Below are 22,335 nucleotides of genomic sequence, written 5' to 3'. Positions count from 1 at the left end.
GATCCAAGTTCCTACATAAAATATAAAGGTTTTTCGGAAACACTTGAATCCTAGAGTCCCTTCCCAGTGTTCAAAATTTCATCTCTTTCAACAATGCAACTATGCCTATTCCTACAACTTCAAAACCCAAATTAACTGTGCCTCAAAATCCAGACATTTTTCTCACAACAGCACTCATTACACATCACAGATGTCCTTCACTTCCTGTTCAGATTCACTTTACTGTGCCCTCAGGAGTCCTCAAAAAATTAACCTATTTATCTATTACTAAATTCATACACATTTGCAAGAAAAGAACCATGTTCACCTATTTCTCCACTTTCTATTCCAGGCAGGTAGTAGAAAAAACAAACTCCTGTGGCCAAACCACCAATATAAAAAAAAAAAAATCATAAGTTACTTTGTTGTAAGATAAAGGATACTCTCTTCAACAAATAGTCTTGGGAAAACTGGATATCCACTTGCAAAGGAATAAAATTGAACCCTTAACTTATCCCTTGCATAAAAATCAACTCAAAATGAAATAAAGATTTACATTTAATACATGAAACTATAAGACCTCGTAGAAAACATATGGGAAAAGCTTCATAACACTGATCTTGGCAACTTCATTTCATTGAATCTGACACCCAAAGCTCAGGCAATGAAAGAAAAAACAGACAAGCGGGGTTGCATCAAACTAAAAAGCTTCTGCATGGGGGGAGAAGGGAGTGGTTTTTTTAATATATATAAGTATTAAGTGTAATCATAACAACAAAGATTAAATGAGTGCTGGGTGTTGTCCTGAACACCTTACATGCGCTCACTCATCTGGTCCCCCTCACAGCGCCATGGTGGATATTATAATTACTATTCTCCAGCTTTGGAAATGCCTAGCTGATCTAAGCCTGGCAACTGGGGATACCAGAATCGTAGCAAGGAAAAGAATGAAAGAAACGTTCAACAAAAGTGTTTAACAAGCCTTAAATTACAATTAATTCTCCTTACCCGCCCCTTGCTCACCTTTCCTTTGAATTCGTTTTTATATCCTCACCTCATTTGCTGCTAAAACACCATACTCCACAGAGCACAGAAAATCCCTTTACCAGTTAAAGGAAACTTTTTATTTAGAACCTTTATTGCCATTATCAAATCAGTAACTCTAACCAGTTCTTTTTAAGTACAGAATATATTGTTAAAGAAAAATATTAAAATTTTAACGAAGTTATTGTTGCACAGTTCTTCTGTCAATGGTGTAAAACTATTCCAGGGACTAAAAATATAATAATTCCCTCCATCCGTGTTGTGCATTTGGTGGAGTATACAAGGTAAAAATCAAGTGACTACAGTATACTTCATTGTACACAGTTACACAGAAAACACAATGTCCTGTACTAATACAAAACAGTTCTGAGAGGCCAAAGTAAAGAAATAGTTTTTCTTTCATTTTAAAAAATATCACCCCCTGAAATCCATGGAAAAGTGAGTAAGCAGTAAATGGGGAACAGGAAAATGACAAAACCATGCATGTTTCAGAAGGATTAATCTGGCACACTTAAGTATGATGAATGAAGGAACACATTTACCCAGAGTGAATTTTTTACCCTATAAAAGTTTATATACTAATGAAATGCCCTTAATTTACCTTTCACATTTTTTCCACTTTTAAAAACAACCATACACATAGATAAAGGTGTGCTGACATGGGCATGTTCCTGCTGCTGATGAATGCAAGCTGATAAAATAACTGGGAAATAGCCCTAGCAGGTTTGGCTCAGTAGTTAGAGCATCAGCCCTCAGACTGACGGGTTCAGGTTCGATTCTGGCCAAGGGCACAAACCTCAGCTGCAAGCTCAAACCTCGCCCCAGCTGGGGCACGTACGAGAGGCAACCAATCAGTATTTCTCTCTCACATAGATGTTTCTCTCAAAAAAAATTTGTTTTAATCAATAAACTTATCAAGTGAGGATTAAAAAAATTTAAAAGTATACAACAATTATCAAAAATAGTTGTTTATAGTAACAAATCATATTACAGGACCCTATGAATCCAACATTCGTGAATTCATTTAAAATAAGATTTATTTTTTTAAATGACTTTTTAAAAATGCAAATGACAATATAAAAAACTGAATGGAGCCCAGCCAGGCAGGGCTCAGCAGCTGAGCATCAACCTACGACGCAGGAGATTGAGGTCTGATTCCCAGTCAGGGCACATGCCCAGGCTGTGGGCTCAGTCCCCAGTAGGGGGATTGCAGGAGGCAGCCAATCAGTGACTCATCGTTGATGTTTCTCTCTCTCTTCCTCTCCCTGAAATCAATAAATATGTATCTTTTTTAAAAAACTGAATGTAAAAGATTGTTATTATTCAAATACTTGTAATCTAAAGTCTCTGAAATCACAAGGTTGCAAAAAGGAAGTAAATAACACAAAAATATTCATGAAGGAACTGACCAGTCATAAAAGTAAATCCTATTCAAGTATCTTTTCCTACTTGGAAAAAAACACACCAAAAAAAATAATAATAATAATAAGTGTTTAATATAGGCACAGATCACTTAATTAGGCTTTCGCTAAACTAAGCATTTGGCAACAGAATGCATATACAATTCTATAAAACTGAAAATATGTAAGATTTCACGGTGATATAAAAGAGATTTTTACTTTAAAAATTGGCAAAGCTACTGACAAGAACCCAGAAGACCAACTAACAACTATAAAAGACAAGATCAACAAACACATGCATTAACAGATCTTGAAAAGAATACAACCTGTATACTAAAGATTTAGGAAGGTCACTGGAAAAAGAGATGAAGCTCTCAACTACCTTCACAAAATAAGGCTGTCTTAATAATTCCTCTACAACTCATATATGAAGTAAAAAATATATTGGGGGAGGAGGGGATATTACACCAGAAACAACATTTGATTAATTCTTCGTTCATTCTATGACTGTATTACAGATGCAACAATGAGAAATTTTGTTCAGTATAAAATTAATTTCATTTTAATAATTTCTAATTATTTTTATATCAAGACAAGGCCCAGTTAAACCTTTTTCACTACTGATGTGAAATTTAGCTCCCTATTTTAAAAAGATTCCCATTAACCCCTTTCTTATTCCAGTAATAATAAGATAAACTCAGTTACATAAAAATATAAAAGGTGAGAAAAAGACTACTAAATATACCAGTATTGCCACTGTATATGAGATTATGGGTGATTTTTTTGAAGGTTAGAATTAAACAAATACTATTTGAAACAATGCAAATACATTAGTAAATAAGATGTGAAACATATGCTAATATTTCATCTATGGATTGCTACTGCTTTTTGATCCATCCATAGATAACCGGGTCTAAATTAGAAAAATATCCTTCTATCTCACTTAAGAAATATATCCTGGGTCCCTATGATCCTATGATGTGCTGAGACTAAACTGAATAATAAGTATTTACGGATGCTTCCTATATGCCACTTCCTTCAATACGTAACATAATCTAACAAACTATTATCTTCAATTTTTGGAGACTAAGATTAAGTAACTCTCCCCAGGTTAGAAAACTAAATAATAGATAAGCCATTCTTCAAACCAAGACTGTCTACAAAGCCCATGCTCATTACGTTTACTTATGTATTACCCTAAAGAGAGAGACTTAAAGTAACTCCATTAGAATAAGCACCAACGCAATGAAAAGAGGTGCACTGATGTAGTATGCATCAGATGCTTTAGGAGGCAGAAAAAAAGGTACTCTTAACCTCAAAGTGGGAAAGAAAACAGGCCTAGCAGACATGGAGAGAAGATGGTAACAGTTTCACAAAACACAAGAACTCCACAGGCAGAAAAAAAAGGCAGAGAGAACAATGTAGTTTTTTGGAAACTACAAATATTATCTAGCAGTTGCTCTCCCCAAATTTTTGGTGAACTTTTAGGTATAGAGAAGAGACAGTCAAATGTTTACTTGTAATATTTAATTTTTAATGTAAGTATATATTTAAATCCATGCTACAGAATATTTAGACTTTTTCTCACTGTCATGAAGCAAGTTTAATTCAAATGATTCACTCGCATCTTTATTACACTGTACTCATCAATAAAGCTATTCTTTAGTCTAAAGTCAGTTTTCCAAAATATAGCATCTTCATTTCTAGGTTGTTTGAGATAAACTGTCATTTTTATTTAAGTATACATGATACTGCAACTGGAACTGTTACCTCCCAGTGGGAAATAACTATTCAAGTCAGTTTTTCCATTTAATTTTACATGCTCACACAATCTGGAAAACATAATTACAAAGTAGATGTTAAAATGCCTTTGCTGTCTTGTCCGGTGTGGCTCAGTGGTTAGAGTGTCAGCCCACAGATCAAAGGGTCACGGGCTCGATTCCAGGTCAAGGGCACGTACCTGGGTTGCAGCTTGGCTCCCTAACCCCCACTGGAGGAAACCAGTCATTGTGGCTCTCTCACATCAATGGTTCTCCTAGTCACTGTTGGATTCCCAGTGATGGCACATGCCTGTGTTGTGGGCTTGTTCCCTGGTATGGGGCATGCAGGAGGCAGCCAATCAATGACTCTCTCATCACTGATGTTTCCGTCTCTCTCTCCCTCTCCCTTCCTCTCTGAAATCAATACAGATATCTATTTTTTTAATCTGATCCAATTGCAAAGCAAGTGACCATTTCTCTGTGTCAAATTCCTCTCACAAAACAGTACCACCCATGGACTCTTGAGTATACATTTTACATTATCTCCTTAAATCCTCACAACTCCCTGGTGAAGTCAGTATTATCACTTTTTTTTTTTAAAGATTAGGAAAACTAAGACTTGAAGAAGCTAGATAGCTGGTCAGGATTTAGCTTCTGGTCCATGGCTCCAAAATGCATATATTCTTTCCAATATAGCATGCTGCTTTCCGTTCTGTAATTCTATAAACTATCATCACAAGACAATCCTTCCTTTACAGGAAACAGGGATTCTGTGCAGGATGAAGATCACGTTAGACATGACCTTTTATTACCACTGCAACTCTCCTCCTTCCTCCCTTCACATGCTCCCATCATCTCTCCCAGAAATATGACCAGACAAGTTATCAGGGTTTACATTATTATCAGTCACTTCCTCTACAATCTTTTTCAAACAGATAACTGAAAAAGCTGAAAAATATTAGAAGGAAATCTTCCCCCAGGAAATAATCATCAGGATCACTGTCAACAGTATGCCATACTCTGCATACCTTACTCCAAACCCAAAGACCAAATCAAGTTTGGTATATTTTTTAAATAAAAAATTAAATCTTTCCCACTGTCATTTCCATCTTGTGCCATTATCACCTGGTTGATGACAGGTAATATTTCTAGGTCTGGTATTTCATCCATAAAATCAACAACATGGTCTCGAGTGACCCTTCCATTTCAGAGCTCTCAGTTATCTGATCTACACACACCCTCTTCCCTTTGTGTGCTTGTGAGGAAGAGGCTGGAAATTTATTGGGCAAGGGAGAGGGCGTGGTAGATAAAACCCCACAGTATGTAAAGCAAAGTAACCATTAACTTCTACCGTAATACACAAAGATCTACTCACAGGCAAACACACAAAGTCCAATCTGAAATAAGCAACAAAAAACAGTCCAGAGCAGCGCTTTGCCAACCCAAAATGAATCATCTATTTTTAGCTCAAATCCACTCAAGAGAGGAAGAAGACTGGTCTGCAGCAGCCAAGTGAACAGCTAAACAGCCAGCTGGGCAAGCTGGATCTCCTATCCTTAAAAGTAACCTTTGGCTTGACTACAGCTATAAACTGAATATAAGAACAGAACGCTATAAAGGCTTTAAAGCTTGCCAAGGAAGTAGCATTTCAAATATATACTTCTAATTCAGTATTTTACCTATTCTGATAGAAGGTATGGCCAAGGCTCAAAAAAGTCTGGACATCTTTACATGCTAATCTTAATTCTCCAAGTCCAGATGAGTCATTTTATAGTTTAGGAACCTGACACAGGAGCAAATTTGGCAGGATTAAAATTAAAGTCACTTGTGAAACAACCTTAAGTAATACATGGCGAATTTGGGGCTGTGAACAAAGTTGAGAATTTTAATATACTCTGAATTTGATGAAATGTACAGTTTTCAATTTTATTTTTTATTATTATTTTGTTTAATATATCTTTATTGATTTCAGAGAGAGGAAAGGAGAGGGAGAGAGAAAGATAGAAACATCAATGATGAGAGAGTCATTGATCGGCTGCCTCCTGCACGCCCCCGACTGGGGATCGAGCCCACAACCCGGGCATGTGCCCTGACCGGGAATCGAACCCCGATTGCCTGGATCCTAGGTCAATGCTCAACCGCTGAGCCACGCCTGCCCAGGCCAGTTTTCAATTTTAGTTACAAAGAATATATTATCTCTAAATTACAGCACATTAATAAATACCTGCAGTTCAGCAGATTACGTAAATGTAAATGTGAGAACTGGTATAAACAAAGTTTTCTCAAATCAATCCAGGGAGCTTCGTCTAATATTACAGCTGGCACCACTCAGATGCAAGGGAAAGAGCATTAGACAAATAGCTTAAACTGAAGTTCCAACTCTGCCATTAATTAGCTGAGTGTGCCTCCTAGGCTCCAAGGTTCATGACTCAAAGGCAATTCAAACATCAGGTAGGTATGTCTAGAAGGACACAATACTACCAAAAGAAGCTGCTGGAGGCCCCACTGAAAGCAATGGGAGTCCTTTAAGGTTTCTGAGCCCAGGAAAGCTGGGTAAAACAGCTACAAAAACAATCATTTAGCAAAGCTTTTCAGAAGAGAGTAAAAGAAGAAGATGCTATGGAACATTTCCTAATAAAAAAGACAAATAGTCCTGGCCAGTGTGGCTCAACTGGTTGGGGCATCATCCAGTACACCAGAAGGCGGTGGGTTCAATTCCTGGTGAGAGCACATACCTAGGTTGCAGGTTCAATCCGCAGTCAGGATGCACACGGGAGACAACCGATTGGTGTTTCTCTTTCACATCAATGTCTGTCTGTGTGTCTCTGTCTCTGTCTCTGTCTCTCTCCCTCCCTCCCTGCCCCCTTTCTCTCTTGGGTCAATTATTTTTTTTAAAAAAAAGGCAAGTAATTTTTTCTTAAAAAAAATTTCCACTCCAACTGAAAAAGAAATAAAAAACCTTTATTCAAATAAACATTTGTATCTAACAAATGGGCTAGATGATGTACTAGGTACCAGGAACATGAAGACAGATAAAAACACTTTGTCTCTCATGGTCTAATGGGGTGACAGGCAGCTTCTCAGTACACATGTATAAATGGCATACTAGGAGGCAAAAACCAGAAGGGCCCTCTGTAGAAGGGTGGGAGGAGGAACCGGAGCTGAGATGGTGAGGTCCAGGCAGAGGGAAGAGGCCGTCCTGAAGACAAAAAGGTTTACAGGGCCAATGATGGTGGGTCAGTTGGAGCTCCTAATTAGGAGCACCAGACTGTGGAAGACCTTCTTAGCTACACTAATGAATCTCTTTTAGGAAAGTGTTCCGGGAGGTGGTACAAAGGGCAAAGGGGAAAGGTTTAATGGAAGTCAGGAAAAAGACTGAGCAGCACTGAAAAGCAATGGGAAAAAATATCCTCAGGTGAGGACTTAAAAAACAACAACAAACCAGATGACCTTTTTAATGTTCTCTATACTATCTGTGATTTCATTAAACAATTTGGGAGGATGAACACCAGGTAAGTTTTACTATTATGATAATCAGTTCAGTTTTCGTCACTAGCTGTTAAATATTTTATCGCAACAAAGAGAAGCAGGGGATAACAACTGCATTAAGCTAAGGCTGGGAACATGACTGACATTAAGGCAGAAACAGCAGCAGAAGCTACTCGGGTTCATGGTAGTTAAGGGATGGAAGTAAGGATGAACCACCACACAATGCACAACTCATTACACCCAAACACAATTTCTTGACTTGTTTACTTTGAAATAAACACTTGGATCTATAATGAAATGGATGTGTACCAAGGTATCACCATAGCAGTAAATCAATACACTCTCTTGCTCCAACTACAAAAGTCCAGGGAAAAAATGACAGTCCTAAACTGAGGAGGAAATCACATACAACAGACCAAGGTGTTTACTATATATATCATAGGCATCCAAGGAGTCCTCTAAAGAAGTCTTTCATTTATTCAAACACAGGCTGTCAAAGTATAACTTAATACCCAGAAATAAAGGGAAGCATTTTTTAATCTTTTAAGAAAATGAAACGGATTGAGCTGAACAACAAAAAAATCTCTTACACAATTCCATGTTAATCCCATCAGACTTCCCTTTCAATAAATAAATTTAACATTCAACATAACTGTAAACCTTCTTCAGCCCTGCAGGCTAAGCATTATCCTGGCTCCAAGAACAAGATGTCCTTTTTGATTCTGGGTCAAAAGAGTGTAATAATAATTATCAGTAAACTTTGTCAGAAGAAAAAAAAAAAAGGGCTGGTGAGAGGACAAGAACTGATTTTCAAGTCAGCATTTGGATTTTGTGTGTCTGTGTATGCTCTGGCTAAAACGGGGTGATGAGAAGAACAAAGTGAGAAATATCTGTGTCTCTGTGTCTGTGTGTGTGAGCGTGTGTGTACTTGTGGGTGACGAATACCGTAAACTATAATTCATCTACTTACCTTTATTTCTTTTATCAGATATAACACTTAGAAATTTGTCTATATCATTTTCTTTCCTTGAAACCAAAAATTTAGAAAACTAAATTGTTTTTACAATTAATAGATGCTGCTAAATTACTAGAACATAAAAAGAAGATTTAAAATTCAGTTAAGTGGTGTGATGGCAGATAATTAAGCAAGATTCTTCCCCCTTACAGGGGCGAAAACAACTTTATCAAAGAACAAATAACTAGAGAATACAATTCCCTTCAATTACCAGTTTGAGTTAAAAATAAAGGAAATAAAGTATTTTATTCATACAGTATAATATTGTCAGCATAGGAAGAGAGAAATAATTTTAAAATGGAATAGGTAGAGCTTACGAAAGAAAAGAACAAGAAAGAAAATGATATTCGCCCTGGCTCATGTGGCTAAGTTGGTTGAACATCATGCCATGCACCAAACAGTGGCCGGTTTAATTCCAGGTCAGGGCACATACCGGGGTTTCGGGTTCAGTCCCATCAGGGTGCATGCGGGAGGCAACTGATCGATGTTTCTCTCTTTCTTTCTCTCTCTCAAATCAATAAAAACATATTTTTAAAAAGAAAATACTCTTTTGTAAATGAAAAAGGTTAAAATAACACAGTTCATTGGCATTCTCCTCTGAAAAAAAGAGCTCAGTGGTTTTTAAATTAAAATTAAATTTTAAATTTAAATTTAGCTCTTCAGTCATGTAGCCACATTTCAAATGCTCAGTAAGCCATGGCTATTATAGATCCTTCCAGATTATTGCAGAAAGTCTATTGTACGGCACTGACTAGAATATTTTAAACAATTTATAGAAGTTATACTTTATATATCCGAGCAAAGACTTCTGTCACAAATTGTTTATAGAAAATTTTGAGGCATTTCAAATTATTAACTATAAATCAGAAATCCTATCATGACTATGCACATATAACATTAAAAAAACACGTAAAGCTCAACAGGCCAACCACCTGTCTTTAGAAAGAAGCATCTCTACCCATCCAAACAAACAAGGGACTGACTGCCCTCTTTTTAAAGTCTGGGAGAGAAATACATTTCACAGCCTTTCTTGGTAATTCACTTCAATGTTTAATACATCACCAAGGAATCCATCTGCCCTCTGTCATTCAAATGGTAAATACTGCCATAATTTTACTATCCATTTCCAGAGCAAATGAGTAACATTCTGCCACCAATTCTGCAGCGTATCTTGTAACCCATCCATTCTTGAGGGGAAAATGCATTTCTTTAGGCTTTCCTGAAATACCTTACTTCATGCCCACAGGAGCATGTGCATGTCCTAAACATGGGTGTAACATCTCCCTTGCCACAACCTTTCAGTGGCTCTTCATAGATTTCAGCCTAAAGTTCAAAACCTAACCACTGAATCCTTGCCACAGGTGCACAACGTATCTCTCTCTCACCTATTTTCCCATCCTTTCATCCACCTCTTTCCCAGCCTTGTGGAGTTTCACTCTCTCACATGCTGTTTCCTCAGCTTACAACGCTAACCTGAGGATTTGGACTTAAGATTCCAGTCCTCCTGCTATACAAAGCACGCTCCCCGCTCCCCTCAAAAGATTCAAAATCCAGCAAGAAAAATGTATTTCACCAAAAGGAAGATCTTGACTAAAAAGGTGATTAAATTTTGCAATAAAGTCAGTGAATACTTACTGAACATCCTCAAAGACCCTGGTTTAACAAGGAAGGTTGGAGAATATTAATTCCTGCACATCTTTAGTAAAAAAGGAAACCAACCAACCATCTATGGTGGATGCTTTGTCATCTGTCTGCAGTGAGAAGTCTGGATCATATAACTTCTTAAAATCCCCTATAAAATTAAGATTCATTAGCAAAAACACAAAACACTAAGTATACCTTAGACGGTTCATAAATGCTTGGCTGAAAACAAGAATCTGCTGTGTCTTGTATCTTGTTAAAGCTGACTGTATTGACTTCACTGTCATTTATACGTACTGAGTGAAACAATAAGGTACCACAATAGCATCTGGCCTTACTAGAGGGACGAGCTAAGGGGCAGAGGGACTAATAAAGTCAACATTGTCTAGCATATTGTTCAGTGTCATCTTTACAACACTCAAAAAGAGACTATTCTGAGAATCCCAATTGAGAGTGTAAGCAAAAAGGTCCTTTATACACTACCAGTGAGAGAAGCTGTACGTTTCTGGAGGCAACTGAACATCCTTTATCAAAAGCCTTACAAGTTGGCTTTGCAAGTGATTCCATTTCTAAGATGAAGACTCAATACATAAAATTATGGTACATCTATCCATAGCTTGGACTCAGTCCTATGCAGCCTTTAAAAATGATACTATTTTTAAAATGACACTATAGATTATTTAATAAGGAAAACTGCTTATGGTAAGCGTAAAAAGCCAATTCTAAAATAATTTGTCAATATGATACTGAGTTTGCTTGATGGCGGTGATGTTAAAGTATATCTGCTCCATTTTTATATATCTCCTAACACTAAAACAAAGAAACAAAAAAAATAAAAAATTAATAATGACTGACCTTTAATTATAAAAGCATGCTACACTTTGTGCTTTTAATCTGAATTTTCTAAAATAAATTAACATATCTTCTGAGACATGCAAAAATGCTGTGTTAAATAAACACAACTAGGTTGGAAAAAAGGCTTGGTTCTCCTACCAAAGCTAGTGTACTCTCTCCATATAGATGGTATGAGCATGTTATTTTCCCTTTAATTAGGCATCAGGAAACTGAAAGCCAGATTCCGTCGTCATCTTTAGGAGCTGCAAGGCAAATGCCACGTATCTGGCTGTGCACCTAGCTATCCACCACCACAGCCTTCTACCCTGACCTGCATTTTCTCTTGATACTTTTTCTACTGCACTGTAGATATTCTTCTAACTAGACTCAAAATCTGTTTTGTGGAGACGCGGAGAGGGCAGGGATAAGAAAGGTGAGAGGGGAAAGGAAGAAAGGATGAGGTGCGGCCGTGCACACAGATTGCTGTCCCGCCTCTGTAATTTTCAGATTATTTATTAAAGTTTAAGTTCCATCACAGTGGGTACTTAATAAGTAGTCGTATAATAAATAAATAAAAATAACAACTTCCCAGTCTGAGAAATGAGCATCTTTTGGGGTCCTTCGTACTCCACACAGTGGATTATCTTATTAAATCTGGTATCTGAGTAAGTGGTTATTAGAACAGTCATCACTAGTGTTTTTGCATATTTGAAATGTCAGAAAAACCCAGAGACACACTCCTTAGCATGACACACTTTGATTGCATGCCTTCAACCTAGAGATAATGATTAGTACTCTTAGAATATGAATTTCCTTTACAGTAAGTCTGCACACAACTGTGGCTTACAAATTGTGAATCAATGCGCTACAACACAGCGGAAAGACGTTCACCATGAGCTCAATTTAGATAGCAGATACTCTTTTTGTTTTTAAGGCTGGTGTGACTTTTTGGTTTAATTTGCACCATCATTTAAAGTAAGAGAGATCTGATGTAAAAAATAAAATTTTTTTTCAAGCTCTAAAACTCACAAGAACTGACAAAACCTGGCCTGCATCTGGCATGGCAGCAGTCAGAAAGAGCTGACCAGCAGCCACCTCTAGATGGGGTTTTGGTCTCTGGTTTCGGCCTACCTGGCCCACACCACTCACTCACACTGGCCTCTGGCAGGCAACTGTGTTTGTAACCCCTTCACCACGCTCTAGTCCTTATGAAAGCTCCCCCAAAATGCAATTATTGGTTAAGGGTAGTTCTTTCAAGGAGTGCCCAGAGCCCCGCCCACTACAGAGTGTCCACGATACAATGTGTCAGCACTCATGCCCAAGAAACTGACCAAGTAGTATCAGGGGTAAACCACCTAGCAAACTTCTTTAAAGATCCTATACTTTTGTGCTGCCTTTGCTGTTCCCTGATTTCCAAATCACTGTGTGGCTAGCGCACAGCAACTGCTGATAAATATAGGATGGACAGACAAATGTAATCTACACTAAAATTAGTCTTAACTCCTTCCAGCTACTGGCACATAAAGAATTCTGCTACTGCCCGGCCGGGCGTGGCTCGGCGGCTGAGCATCGACCTGGGATCCAGGCGATTGGGGTTTGATTCCCGGTCAGGGCACATGCCCGGGTTGCGGGCTCAATCAATGACTCTCTCATCATTGGTGTTTCTATCTCTCTCTCTCCCTCTCCTTTCCTCTCTCTGAAATCAATAAAGATATATTTAAAAAAAAAAAAAGAATTCTGCTACAGCCCTGGCCAGTGTCGTTCAGTAGGTTGATCACCATTCTGTGCCCCAAAAGGTTGCTAGTTTGATTCCCAATCAGGATGCATACCCAGGTTGTGGATTTGACCCCCAGTTGGGGTCTATCGATGTTTCGCTCTCTTTCTTTCCCTTCCTCTCTCTCTAAAAATCAATAAAAATGAGCAAAAAAATATTTTTTAAAAAGAATTCTGCTACAAAGGAAATCTGCAATATGATTGTTAAAAGTAGAGTTGTTTTCTTATTGTAGCCAGTTATTCTTATAATAGCTGCCCACGTTTGTTCAAAATTTCCCTGATCTACCATTTGGGGAAAAAGGGGTTCCCCAACTGAAAAAAGAAAGTGCCACTGCTGGTATACAAAATGACCTTACATGATACTTGGGTCTTGATACTGAATTACAATGAATCACATAATGAGAAAGTTACTTCTTTCACAAGGTTCTTTCCATTTGAGTGTATCAAAGAACAAGCCTCACTTTGGTGCTAATACATTCTGAAGCTCCTTTATGAAACGTGCCAATTTAATTCCCCTTGTCAACAGAGGAGAATATGGCTCAAGGCTGAAGCCTTTATCAGACAACAGAATCTAGACAGGATTTAATACTAATTGTTTCTAAAGGCAAATGATACTGGTTCTTCAGTTCTGGTACAGATACAAATATTCATTTTAAAGAAAATTAACTTTTAAAAGGCATTATAGCCCAGCTGGCATAGCTAGCCATTGAGCTCGACCCATGAACCTGGAGATCATGGTTCGATTCCCAGTCAGGGCACATGCCCCGGCTGTGGGCTCGATCCCCAGTAGGGGGCGTGCAGGAAGCAGCCAATTGATGACTCTCTCTCTCATCATTGATGTTTCTATCTCTCCCTCTCCGTTCCTCTCTCTGAAATCAATAAAAACATATTTAAAAATAAATAAATAAAAATAAAAGGCATTATAAGGGGGGTACTAGACTTATTGGGGAGGGGAGGTGTAGAATCACTCCATAAATTATGTAAATGTCCAACTGCTGTGCTATATACCTGAAACTAATATAACATTAAATGTCAACTGACTATATATGGCTATAATTTATTAACCTATGCCAATACCATAAAAATAGATGATTCCCTATACCAAAAAGTCTCACCACAAGAAGTTCACAATTTGTAAGCGGGAAATGAATAAAACAAAAATATTTTGTGATGAAAGCACTTCTATATTTAAGATCATAAGTTGGGGCTAATAGGAAGTAAACCAGTAAGTGAACCAAATGTCACTGATACTCCCCACTGTCAAACAACAGCTGTGACAAATGCTACAAAGGAGAGGTACATGTTTCTGTAAGGGCTTATAATAGGCATCATCTGACCTAGGCAGGGCTTCCTTGTGATGAGAGGGATGTCAGCAGCAAAACAACAACAGGAGAGACATGACCAAAGTCAGAGGACTCTGAGACTAGGCTGGGAGTTTTGGTGCTCATTGGCACAGATACAGAGTTTACCTTTATGCTAAGAATAAGGGGAAGATAGTTGAAGGGCTTTCAAAGCAGAGTGACCTGATCTGTGTTCTGAAAGATTTGCTCTAGCTATAATGTGGCAACCCATCAGACAGGAATCACAAAACAGAACCAAAAATTAAATTGGTAACAAACAAAATAATTGAGAAACTCCTGCACCGTCTAGGCCAAATAACTAATGACCAACAGGAAGGAAGCTCAAATAATTTTCCAGTTTTAAACAGAAATTAAAAGATACCACTACACTTTTATTTGGGTATATTATATAAAAATTTTAGAGACTATGAACACTCAGAACATGTCAGAAATGTCATAATTTCTTGGTTAGACCTAAGGTGGCCTACCTACATCAAGGGATTACAAGTAAAGAGGACTGGAGGTCTTGAAGGGGTTCTCCAGGGTAGATGGCTGAGTACCAAGAACTGAGGCTCACTTCCCAATCCAAGCTTTTTTTATGTTTTACACAAGAGCCTTTTAATTGGTTTAACTGAAGAAATAGTTTTGTTATTAAAACCAAGTCAGAAAACCAATGTTAACACCTGTGGCCTCTAAGGCCCAGTTGAGAGATTAGAATCCTTAGGTGGGACAATAGTGCCTCAGATGACTATATCCTATGGTTCCTGCTTGGTCTGAACTTCTAATTCTGATCTCCTTCAGGAAAGTCTGTACTCAGAAACAGTCCCCTACCTGTTTCTAATCCTCCTCAAAAAGCTTCCACCTCTGGGTCATATTGGCACACCCACCAGGAAAAAAAAAGGAGGGAACAGAGTGGGGGAGAAAGGGGACTGGAAAAGAGAAAGAATATACAGGGGGCAAGTTGACAAGGACCTGGAGCACAGCTGGTGGGAGTGTGGATTCACACGTGCACTTTGGAAAAGTGGCAGTGTCCACTAAAACTCAGCAATTGCACTCCTAGAATATATACAACAGAAATGCATGCATGGGTCCACTCACCAAAAGACATGTATACAAATGCTCACAGCAGCACTATTTCTAATAGCCACAAACTGCAAACATTCCACATGCTTATCAATAGTATAATGGATAAAGTGAGATATATTTATACAGTGAATACAGCAATGAAACTGATCAACTACACCTACACACAAAAACATGGTAAGGCCAAGAGAGTACACAGAGGGTCTTTATTTATATATAATGTTCAAAAACAGATACAACTCACAAGTCATATGCAGAAATAGTCTCAACCTTTACCTTAATACTAAACTCAAAATGAATCACAGACTTAAATATTAAGAGCCAAAAACTTCTACAAGTAAATCTAGCAAAAACCTTAGTGACCTTGGGCTTGGCAAAGATTTCTTAGATACACATAAAATATAAACTGCTAAAATAAAATAAAAATCAATAAGTTGGATTTTATAATGATCTATATGGTCTGTGCACTTTCATATTTTTTTTTTTCAATAAAAATATTACTAAAAGTTAAATAAAAACAAAAGAAAGCATAAGGATTGAGTGGAGGGAAGACAACATAATCGGCTACTGTTGTCTCATCTCACCACTCAGGAAAAATACATACAACTCAAATACATTTATCCTACAAACAAATAAACAAAGCCAACAGTCGTAGAGTAGGGGTTGGAAAGGGGAAAAATAGTTATCAGGAACTGTCTGTCCTACCCTTTGAGCTGGAATGAGGAGGGGAGAATACAATGGAGAATCTTCTACAAAACTGGACTCTCCTCCCATGACTACTTAGTTCACCATAGAGCCATGGAGGAAAGTATATTCCACATAAGAGCAAATAAAAGACACCTTGGTCCTGCATCTTTCCCACTGAATATCCTTTACTTCCTTCTCTCTTCACCTCCCACCCCTACTTTTTCTTCCCTCCCCTTCTCCTTATTCTCCCAGGCTTCTCTTTTTGCTCTCTGCAACCACGCATCATTACCATATGCCCTTTTTCTTTTCACTTGAAGCTCCAAAATAAGAAAAGGAATTAAAATACACATACAAAAATAGCACAGGTTCTTTACGTGTTTCAAATGTCCTTATATTGGGGAGGGAAAACATACAATTTTTATTACTTCACACCAATCCTGACTATACAACATCGTTAAAATATAGGCCACAGCAAAAATATTTTTATAGTTTCTCCCTCTCCCTTTCTCCTGAAAAAGGTAGCTAGCAATTTGTCAATTCAAATGTGTGCTAGGTATGTGGGATGCTAATTATCTAGGCTACCATTTATTATTTATTCCAGTATGAGGACCACTTTTAACACCAAAAAATGTCACACACAAACAACACACACACAACAAGAAGTGATCCTTTTAGTACCTGTTCCCTGAGAAAATGCAAACCTTGTAGGCACTGATATTTAGTTAACTTTTGACTGATTATGAAGTTTATTAATTACAAAAACATCCATTTACATTTACATAAAACAACAGCAGTTACAGGCAATGTTTCTCAGGCCCCTCACCTCACAAACTGCTCAGCTCTCCCTGGAGTCAGTCTAGACGAGCTGGGAATCATGGCTCTGAGCACTTTGGGATCACCACTTCTATATCAAGAGTTGTCCAATTTTGTTCATGAATTAACTAAACAAGTAGCAATACAGTCTGATAATAATTTAGTACAGCAAAGTGCTTTCTGTTCACACAGGATCTTTCTGGGATAATTTGTCTGAGTCCTCCCAACAGCCATTTTTTTCTTTTTCTTTTTTTTAATACTCACCTGAGGTTATGTTTACGGATTGGGGGGGGGGGGGGGGGCGGATGAGTTGCCTCCTGTATGCACACTGACCAGGGATTGAACCTGCAACCTCTTGGTGTACGGGACCAATCAACTGAGCCACCCGGCTGGGGTAAAATGTGTGTTCTCTTGCTCTCTCTCTCCCCTCACTTAGAACTAGAATTTAAAAATGTTTAATAAGCCCTGGCCAGATAGCTCAGTTGGTTAGAGCATCATTCCCATATGCCAAAGTTGGAATTCAGTGCTCAGTCAGAGCACATAAAAGAATCAACCAATAAATGCATAAATAAGTGGAACAGCAAATCAATGTTCTCTCTCAAATCGATAAATAAAAATTTTTTTTAAATAATAACATAGTTTAAAAATAAAAATGTTTAATAAATGATTACTATCTTTCTTCTAGCTATTATTGTTATTATTACTCCTCTTACTCTTCTTCCCCACCTACTCTACCCCATAAATTTCCAAATCCCAGGAGTGTTCTAGATTTTAAAAAGCAAGAAGCAAAACCTTGGAAGGGTATGCACTTGAAACAGATACGTCTTCCTCTTGCCTGGGAATAACATGCAAGTCAGACATAATAGTTTTTTAAATTCATTCAATAATATTCTCTGTCCCTAATTTTTAAAATGTAGGTTGACATTTTTATCTCTCTCTAGAATATAAGACCATGAAAAAGTAAATTTTCGTTACTCCATTGGTTTTTGTCCTATGAGTCAGCCATTCTAAACAAAAGAGTAGTATTCCATGCCTCCCCACAAAATGGCATTTGTTAGGACCTCCACTATTCTGTTAAAGGTAAAGATATAATTTTAAATTTCATGGTGGTATTGAGATCTGTTATTTTAACATTTTCTAATCTAGCTCCCCCCCACAAAAAAAAAAAAATCTTCAAAACTCCGTTATCACATTACTTTGACTCATACTTGTATTTTTCAATGAAAGCTCCTTGTCTACAAAAATAAGCTGGTTTTTTTGTTGTTTTGCTTTTCTTTTTTTTCTTTTTTATTTATCTTTATTGTTGAAAGTATTACAGATGTTCCTTTCCTTTCTCCATTGCACAAAATTGTCTGGGGAAAAAAATAATTCAACAAATACTCTGTCACAAGGCTAGAAATTCCCATTAAGTGGGTTACATATATGACATAGAAAAATTATTAGGAACATCACATCACTGTTCTTAGAAGTGTTGTTTCTTTACTTGGTTCACTGAAATATCCAAAGATCACTCTATATTGCAGACAGTGAACAAAATCAATTGTGGCAAATGTTAACTTGGTTTCTTACAAAAAGTAGCTTTCCCCTCTTTAAAGAAAGACTGCATTTCTTCATCCTTCCTACACCAATAAATACATGGAAATGCTGACCATCTGTAAATTCCAAATATCTTTAAGACTGAGGTCATGCCTCAAGCAACTAACTTTTTTTAAAAAACTAGTCAAATTTTAGGTAACTGGTGAACAAGGAATTAAAGAATGTGATGGTACCGCTACATGGCACTGAAAGCTATTAAAACTCCTGGGCAGGATATGGTGTTACTAGGCCATAATTTTCTTTTTAACATGGGATTCTTGTTTTTCAAGTTCTTCCAAACAAATTAAAAAGATAAATGATTTGACTATTCATCATCATGTTAAAAAAAAAGGAGGGGGAGTGACTTATATTTTTAATATATTTACATTAGTAAAACAATTTCTGTGTTTGGAAGGTGTTAGCTGCCCCATAAACCACATTTATCACCCATTAAGTCAGCGTATCTTAACTTACAAATGTATGTGTAAAGATATTTGGAATATCAAACAAAACAAGCAAGCTCTGGTAAAAGTGTGCATAAAGTTGTTATAAGCATAGCAGTTGATTTCTAAACTTTAAAATCATGGCCACATGCATACTCCCTTTTCATCAAATTTAATCACAGGAGCTTAGGTAAAAATTAATAATAAAATAAAATAAAATAAAATAAAATAAAATAAAATAAAATAAAATAAAATAAAATAAAATAAATAAATGTAATCACCAAAATACTTTAGAATCTTTCCTTATAAGAATGTATTTTAACAATAAATTTCTCAATAATCTGTGTCCATTCTCTTCAACCCTCAATTTATCAACAGAAAAGTCATGCTGCTCAAAAAGCCAACATAATTATTGCCGTCATCCCATTAAAACTGCTCTTCCTAGTAACAAAACTCTAACATTACAGTTGGCACCCAGACCATTCACTATTTACACCACCACCTTCTCCCCTTCCCATCACCACCATTTTACAGGCAGAACATTCACAAGGCTGACGATTATTTTCATCTCAGCAAACAGAATGCTTAAAAACGGATGGCTAGCCACAAACCAGAAGTTAGACGCTACATAAAAATAAACACAAATGTGCCTAAATTTTTCTATTTTCAATCTCTAAAGAAAGCAGTAACATCTTCCACATTTGTAATGCCCTGAATTATAGCCAGGAGCCTTTCACCTAGTTATGCTAATAAATCAATTTAATGTCATCATTTTGTCATCAGATCATGTCCACCATACACTAGTGTACTTTAATTAAATCCCTTTTACCATGTTAAGCTCTTCACATATTTTTTCCCAGTGTTTTTCCTATATCACTCCTTACTACCAAATTATTTCCCCATCATGTTTTCCTAAATATTAAATCTATGAACAAAAAAGATAACCCTGAAAACTAACCATGAAAAAGATCTATCAACACACCTAAAATACAAAATATCAACATTAGGTATAAACTATCAGGTTATCAAGAGAAAGGTAAGCATCAACTATACACCCAAGAACCCCAATTTAAAACACTATATAGTATACAAAATTTTGGCAAACAGAAGTGAACACATTATTTACATAGCAAAATAGGCAACTACAGCCTCATTTCTGACTTGAGATAAAAGTATCTTTACTTCTATTTATTAAGTAAATAACCATTTTAAGGAAATACTGCCTTACAAGTATAATCATTTGATTGACAGATAAAATAATTGCTTTAAAAATACTTGAGTCATTTTGTCCTTACCTGCAGGCATGAACCATTACTGCATGCAGTGACTGTTCCATTTCCTAGCACAGACTTGAAGAAGCATCATATCTCTCTTTCAGAATGTGACTAATCTGTGGGTTTGCAATTCCTAAGCTATTTACAAATGGCACTCCCTTTTCACATAAGAAAATATTTATTACAACCAACGTCAAGTATTTTTAACCTAAATCTTACATATAGTGTTGGTAATTTTGTGTAGCAACAACATCAAAATATAGGAAGAAAATCTAATACTAGCATTTCCTTAAAGCAAGCAAGATTTGTTTGTTTTTTAGCTAAGTAAATTATTTTTAAAGCCTTAAACAGCTGTCACACAGGAACCCGCGGTCTGCTGTGTTATGGTGTGCATGCTGCAGCTGATTAGGCTTCACTATTTTTTAAAAAAATCAATTACCCTTTGTAAAAGCAGAACAGCCTGCCCAAAACACATCTTCAATACAGCACAACGACCAGCATGCAGTACAATACGTTATATAGCAAACTTGACAAGAAAAAAAATGTCCTGGTTTGTTTCTTAGCAATGCTACACCATTAATTGTTCATGCAAGAGATGTAGCTGTACCTTTCTGAAGAGGACGACTTCTCAGAGTTAACTGACATCAGCAGCTCAATCTTCTGCTTGATTTCTGGAAAAATCAGAAAATATTCACAACCAAGATTGCCTGTCCTTGCTTTCAAGCCTTATATCAAGAGATTTTTCTTCTCTAATCCCTTTTGTTCAAAATGAGGCCACAAGATTCGCAGTACTTCTGTTAGGACTGGGATTCAATGGTGCTATAAAGGGAAAACGCTCCAGAGGCATCAGGCCTTGCTAAACTATGCACATGACTGTTTATGAAAGCAGGAAGTACCATTTCTTTTAAGTAGAGGGGTGTGTGGGTTTTTTTTAAGGTAGAACTAGCCTGTCTCTACAAGAAGATTTTAAAGGCAACAAATTAAAATACAAACAAGAAATGCTAACAACTAGATACCACATACTAGATCATTTGAGACGCCTCGGTAATAAAGTTACAGGCTGTAATGAACAGATATAAAACCCTTGGCTACTTCTATTTCACCAGCCCTGAAAAATATGGCTCAGTGAATCATTTTTGTCACTTAAGAATGAAATAGTAAACCAGAACCCCAATTTATAGATTAAAAATTTTTCACCTGTTATAATTTCCTGATTGCCTTTAATTAAAGATGTATTTAGTATCTACTCCCTACTCCTTTAGTGAAAGACTGTATTTTACACCTTAATTTTCCCCTCCTCCTTCGCAGTACAGCACAAGTGAGCAGCAACACCCAGTTACCTAGCACATAATCGACTTCTCCTTTTAGGAAAGGCCTGACAATGCCATTGCAAACAGAAACGTACATGCCAATTCAATTTAATTAAACGATAACTACCTGATGCTGATTTGGAAAAAAAGATAATAGACAAAAGGGAAGAAGAGGTAAAAATAAGAGGGAGAGGGGAAAAGAGGAGGAAAACAACTAACGCATTTCCTCTAAAATACTAATGATTAACCTAAAGGACATAATTTTACGTGAGTAAAACTGACATGGTCTTATTACCCAAACTACTTCACATGTAAATCTGTTTTCCTTTTTGTAAATGAGTTTTCTTATTACTAATTAAAAGTTACATACCAAAATTAAAACACAGTGCCACTGAAATGCTAGAGGCTGCCTAAGGATTTCAAAATATATTTCAATAGTTTGGGGTTGTTTCTTAAGCGTAAAACAAATTTTAATTTTTAAATCTTGACTATGGAAACAAAAGGAATATGAAAAAATGTGATGGCAAAGGGAATAAAAATTAGTTGCATAAAATGCAATGGACCTGTACAGGAATATCCTCTTCATGTTGTTACAAATAAGGATTTTTTCAAATTGCTTAAGCTTACAACTTCATCCAATGGGCACTATAAAACTGGCATGAATATCTAATGAGAGAATAGAATCTACCACAGGCTGTAGCCAAACCAGCTGACCACTGGGAAGAACACACAGCACTGTGGTAAACTGAGATGATGATAATGAAACTTACCTTGAGGATTCTTACGTGTATTACAAAGCCTGGCACCTAATACCATAGTGAATGCTCAGTAATGACCCTCCTGCCAGTTTAAAAAAAGCCCACTGTTTAAGTGTT

At 36.8% G+C, this 22,335-nt stretch overlaps 1 protein-coding gene across 6 annotated transcripts in view; it reads right to left on the bottom strand.

Annotated features, from left to right (window-relative positions):
• SRPK2 (SRSF protein kinase 2) overlaps positions 1 to 22,335 on the bottom strand; it is a 227,665-nt gene that overhangs the window by 117,308 nt on the left and 88,022 nt on the right. For 2 of the 6 annotated variants that reach the window (XM_081146521.1, XM_081146524.1), the window contains exon 3: positions 20,758 to 20,821. The exons of 2 other annotated variants lie outside the window; for them this stretch is intronic. In XM_081146521.1, coding sequence (XP_081002647.1) covers positions 20,758 to 20,795 — 38 coding nt within the window. In that variant the 5' untranslated portion in view covers positions 20,796 to 20,821. Of the gene's footprint in view, positions 1 to 20,757; positions 21,746 to 22,335 lie in introns of those variants that run through there. 2 more of the 6 variants (XM_081146522.1, XM_081146525.1) reach the window with 1 other exon arrangement.

The sequence above is a fragment of the Miniopterus schreibersii genome (assembly GCF_964146895.1).
Source record: "Miniopterus schreibersii genome assembly, chromosome: 9".
In the NCBI taxonomy this organism is placed as follows: Eukaryota; Metazoa; Chordata; class Mammalia; order Chiroptera; family Miniopteridae; genus Miniopterus; species Miniopterus schreibersii.
This window is presented reverse-complemented; position numbering and strand designations above follow the sequence as displayed.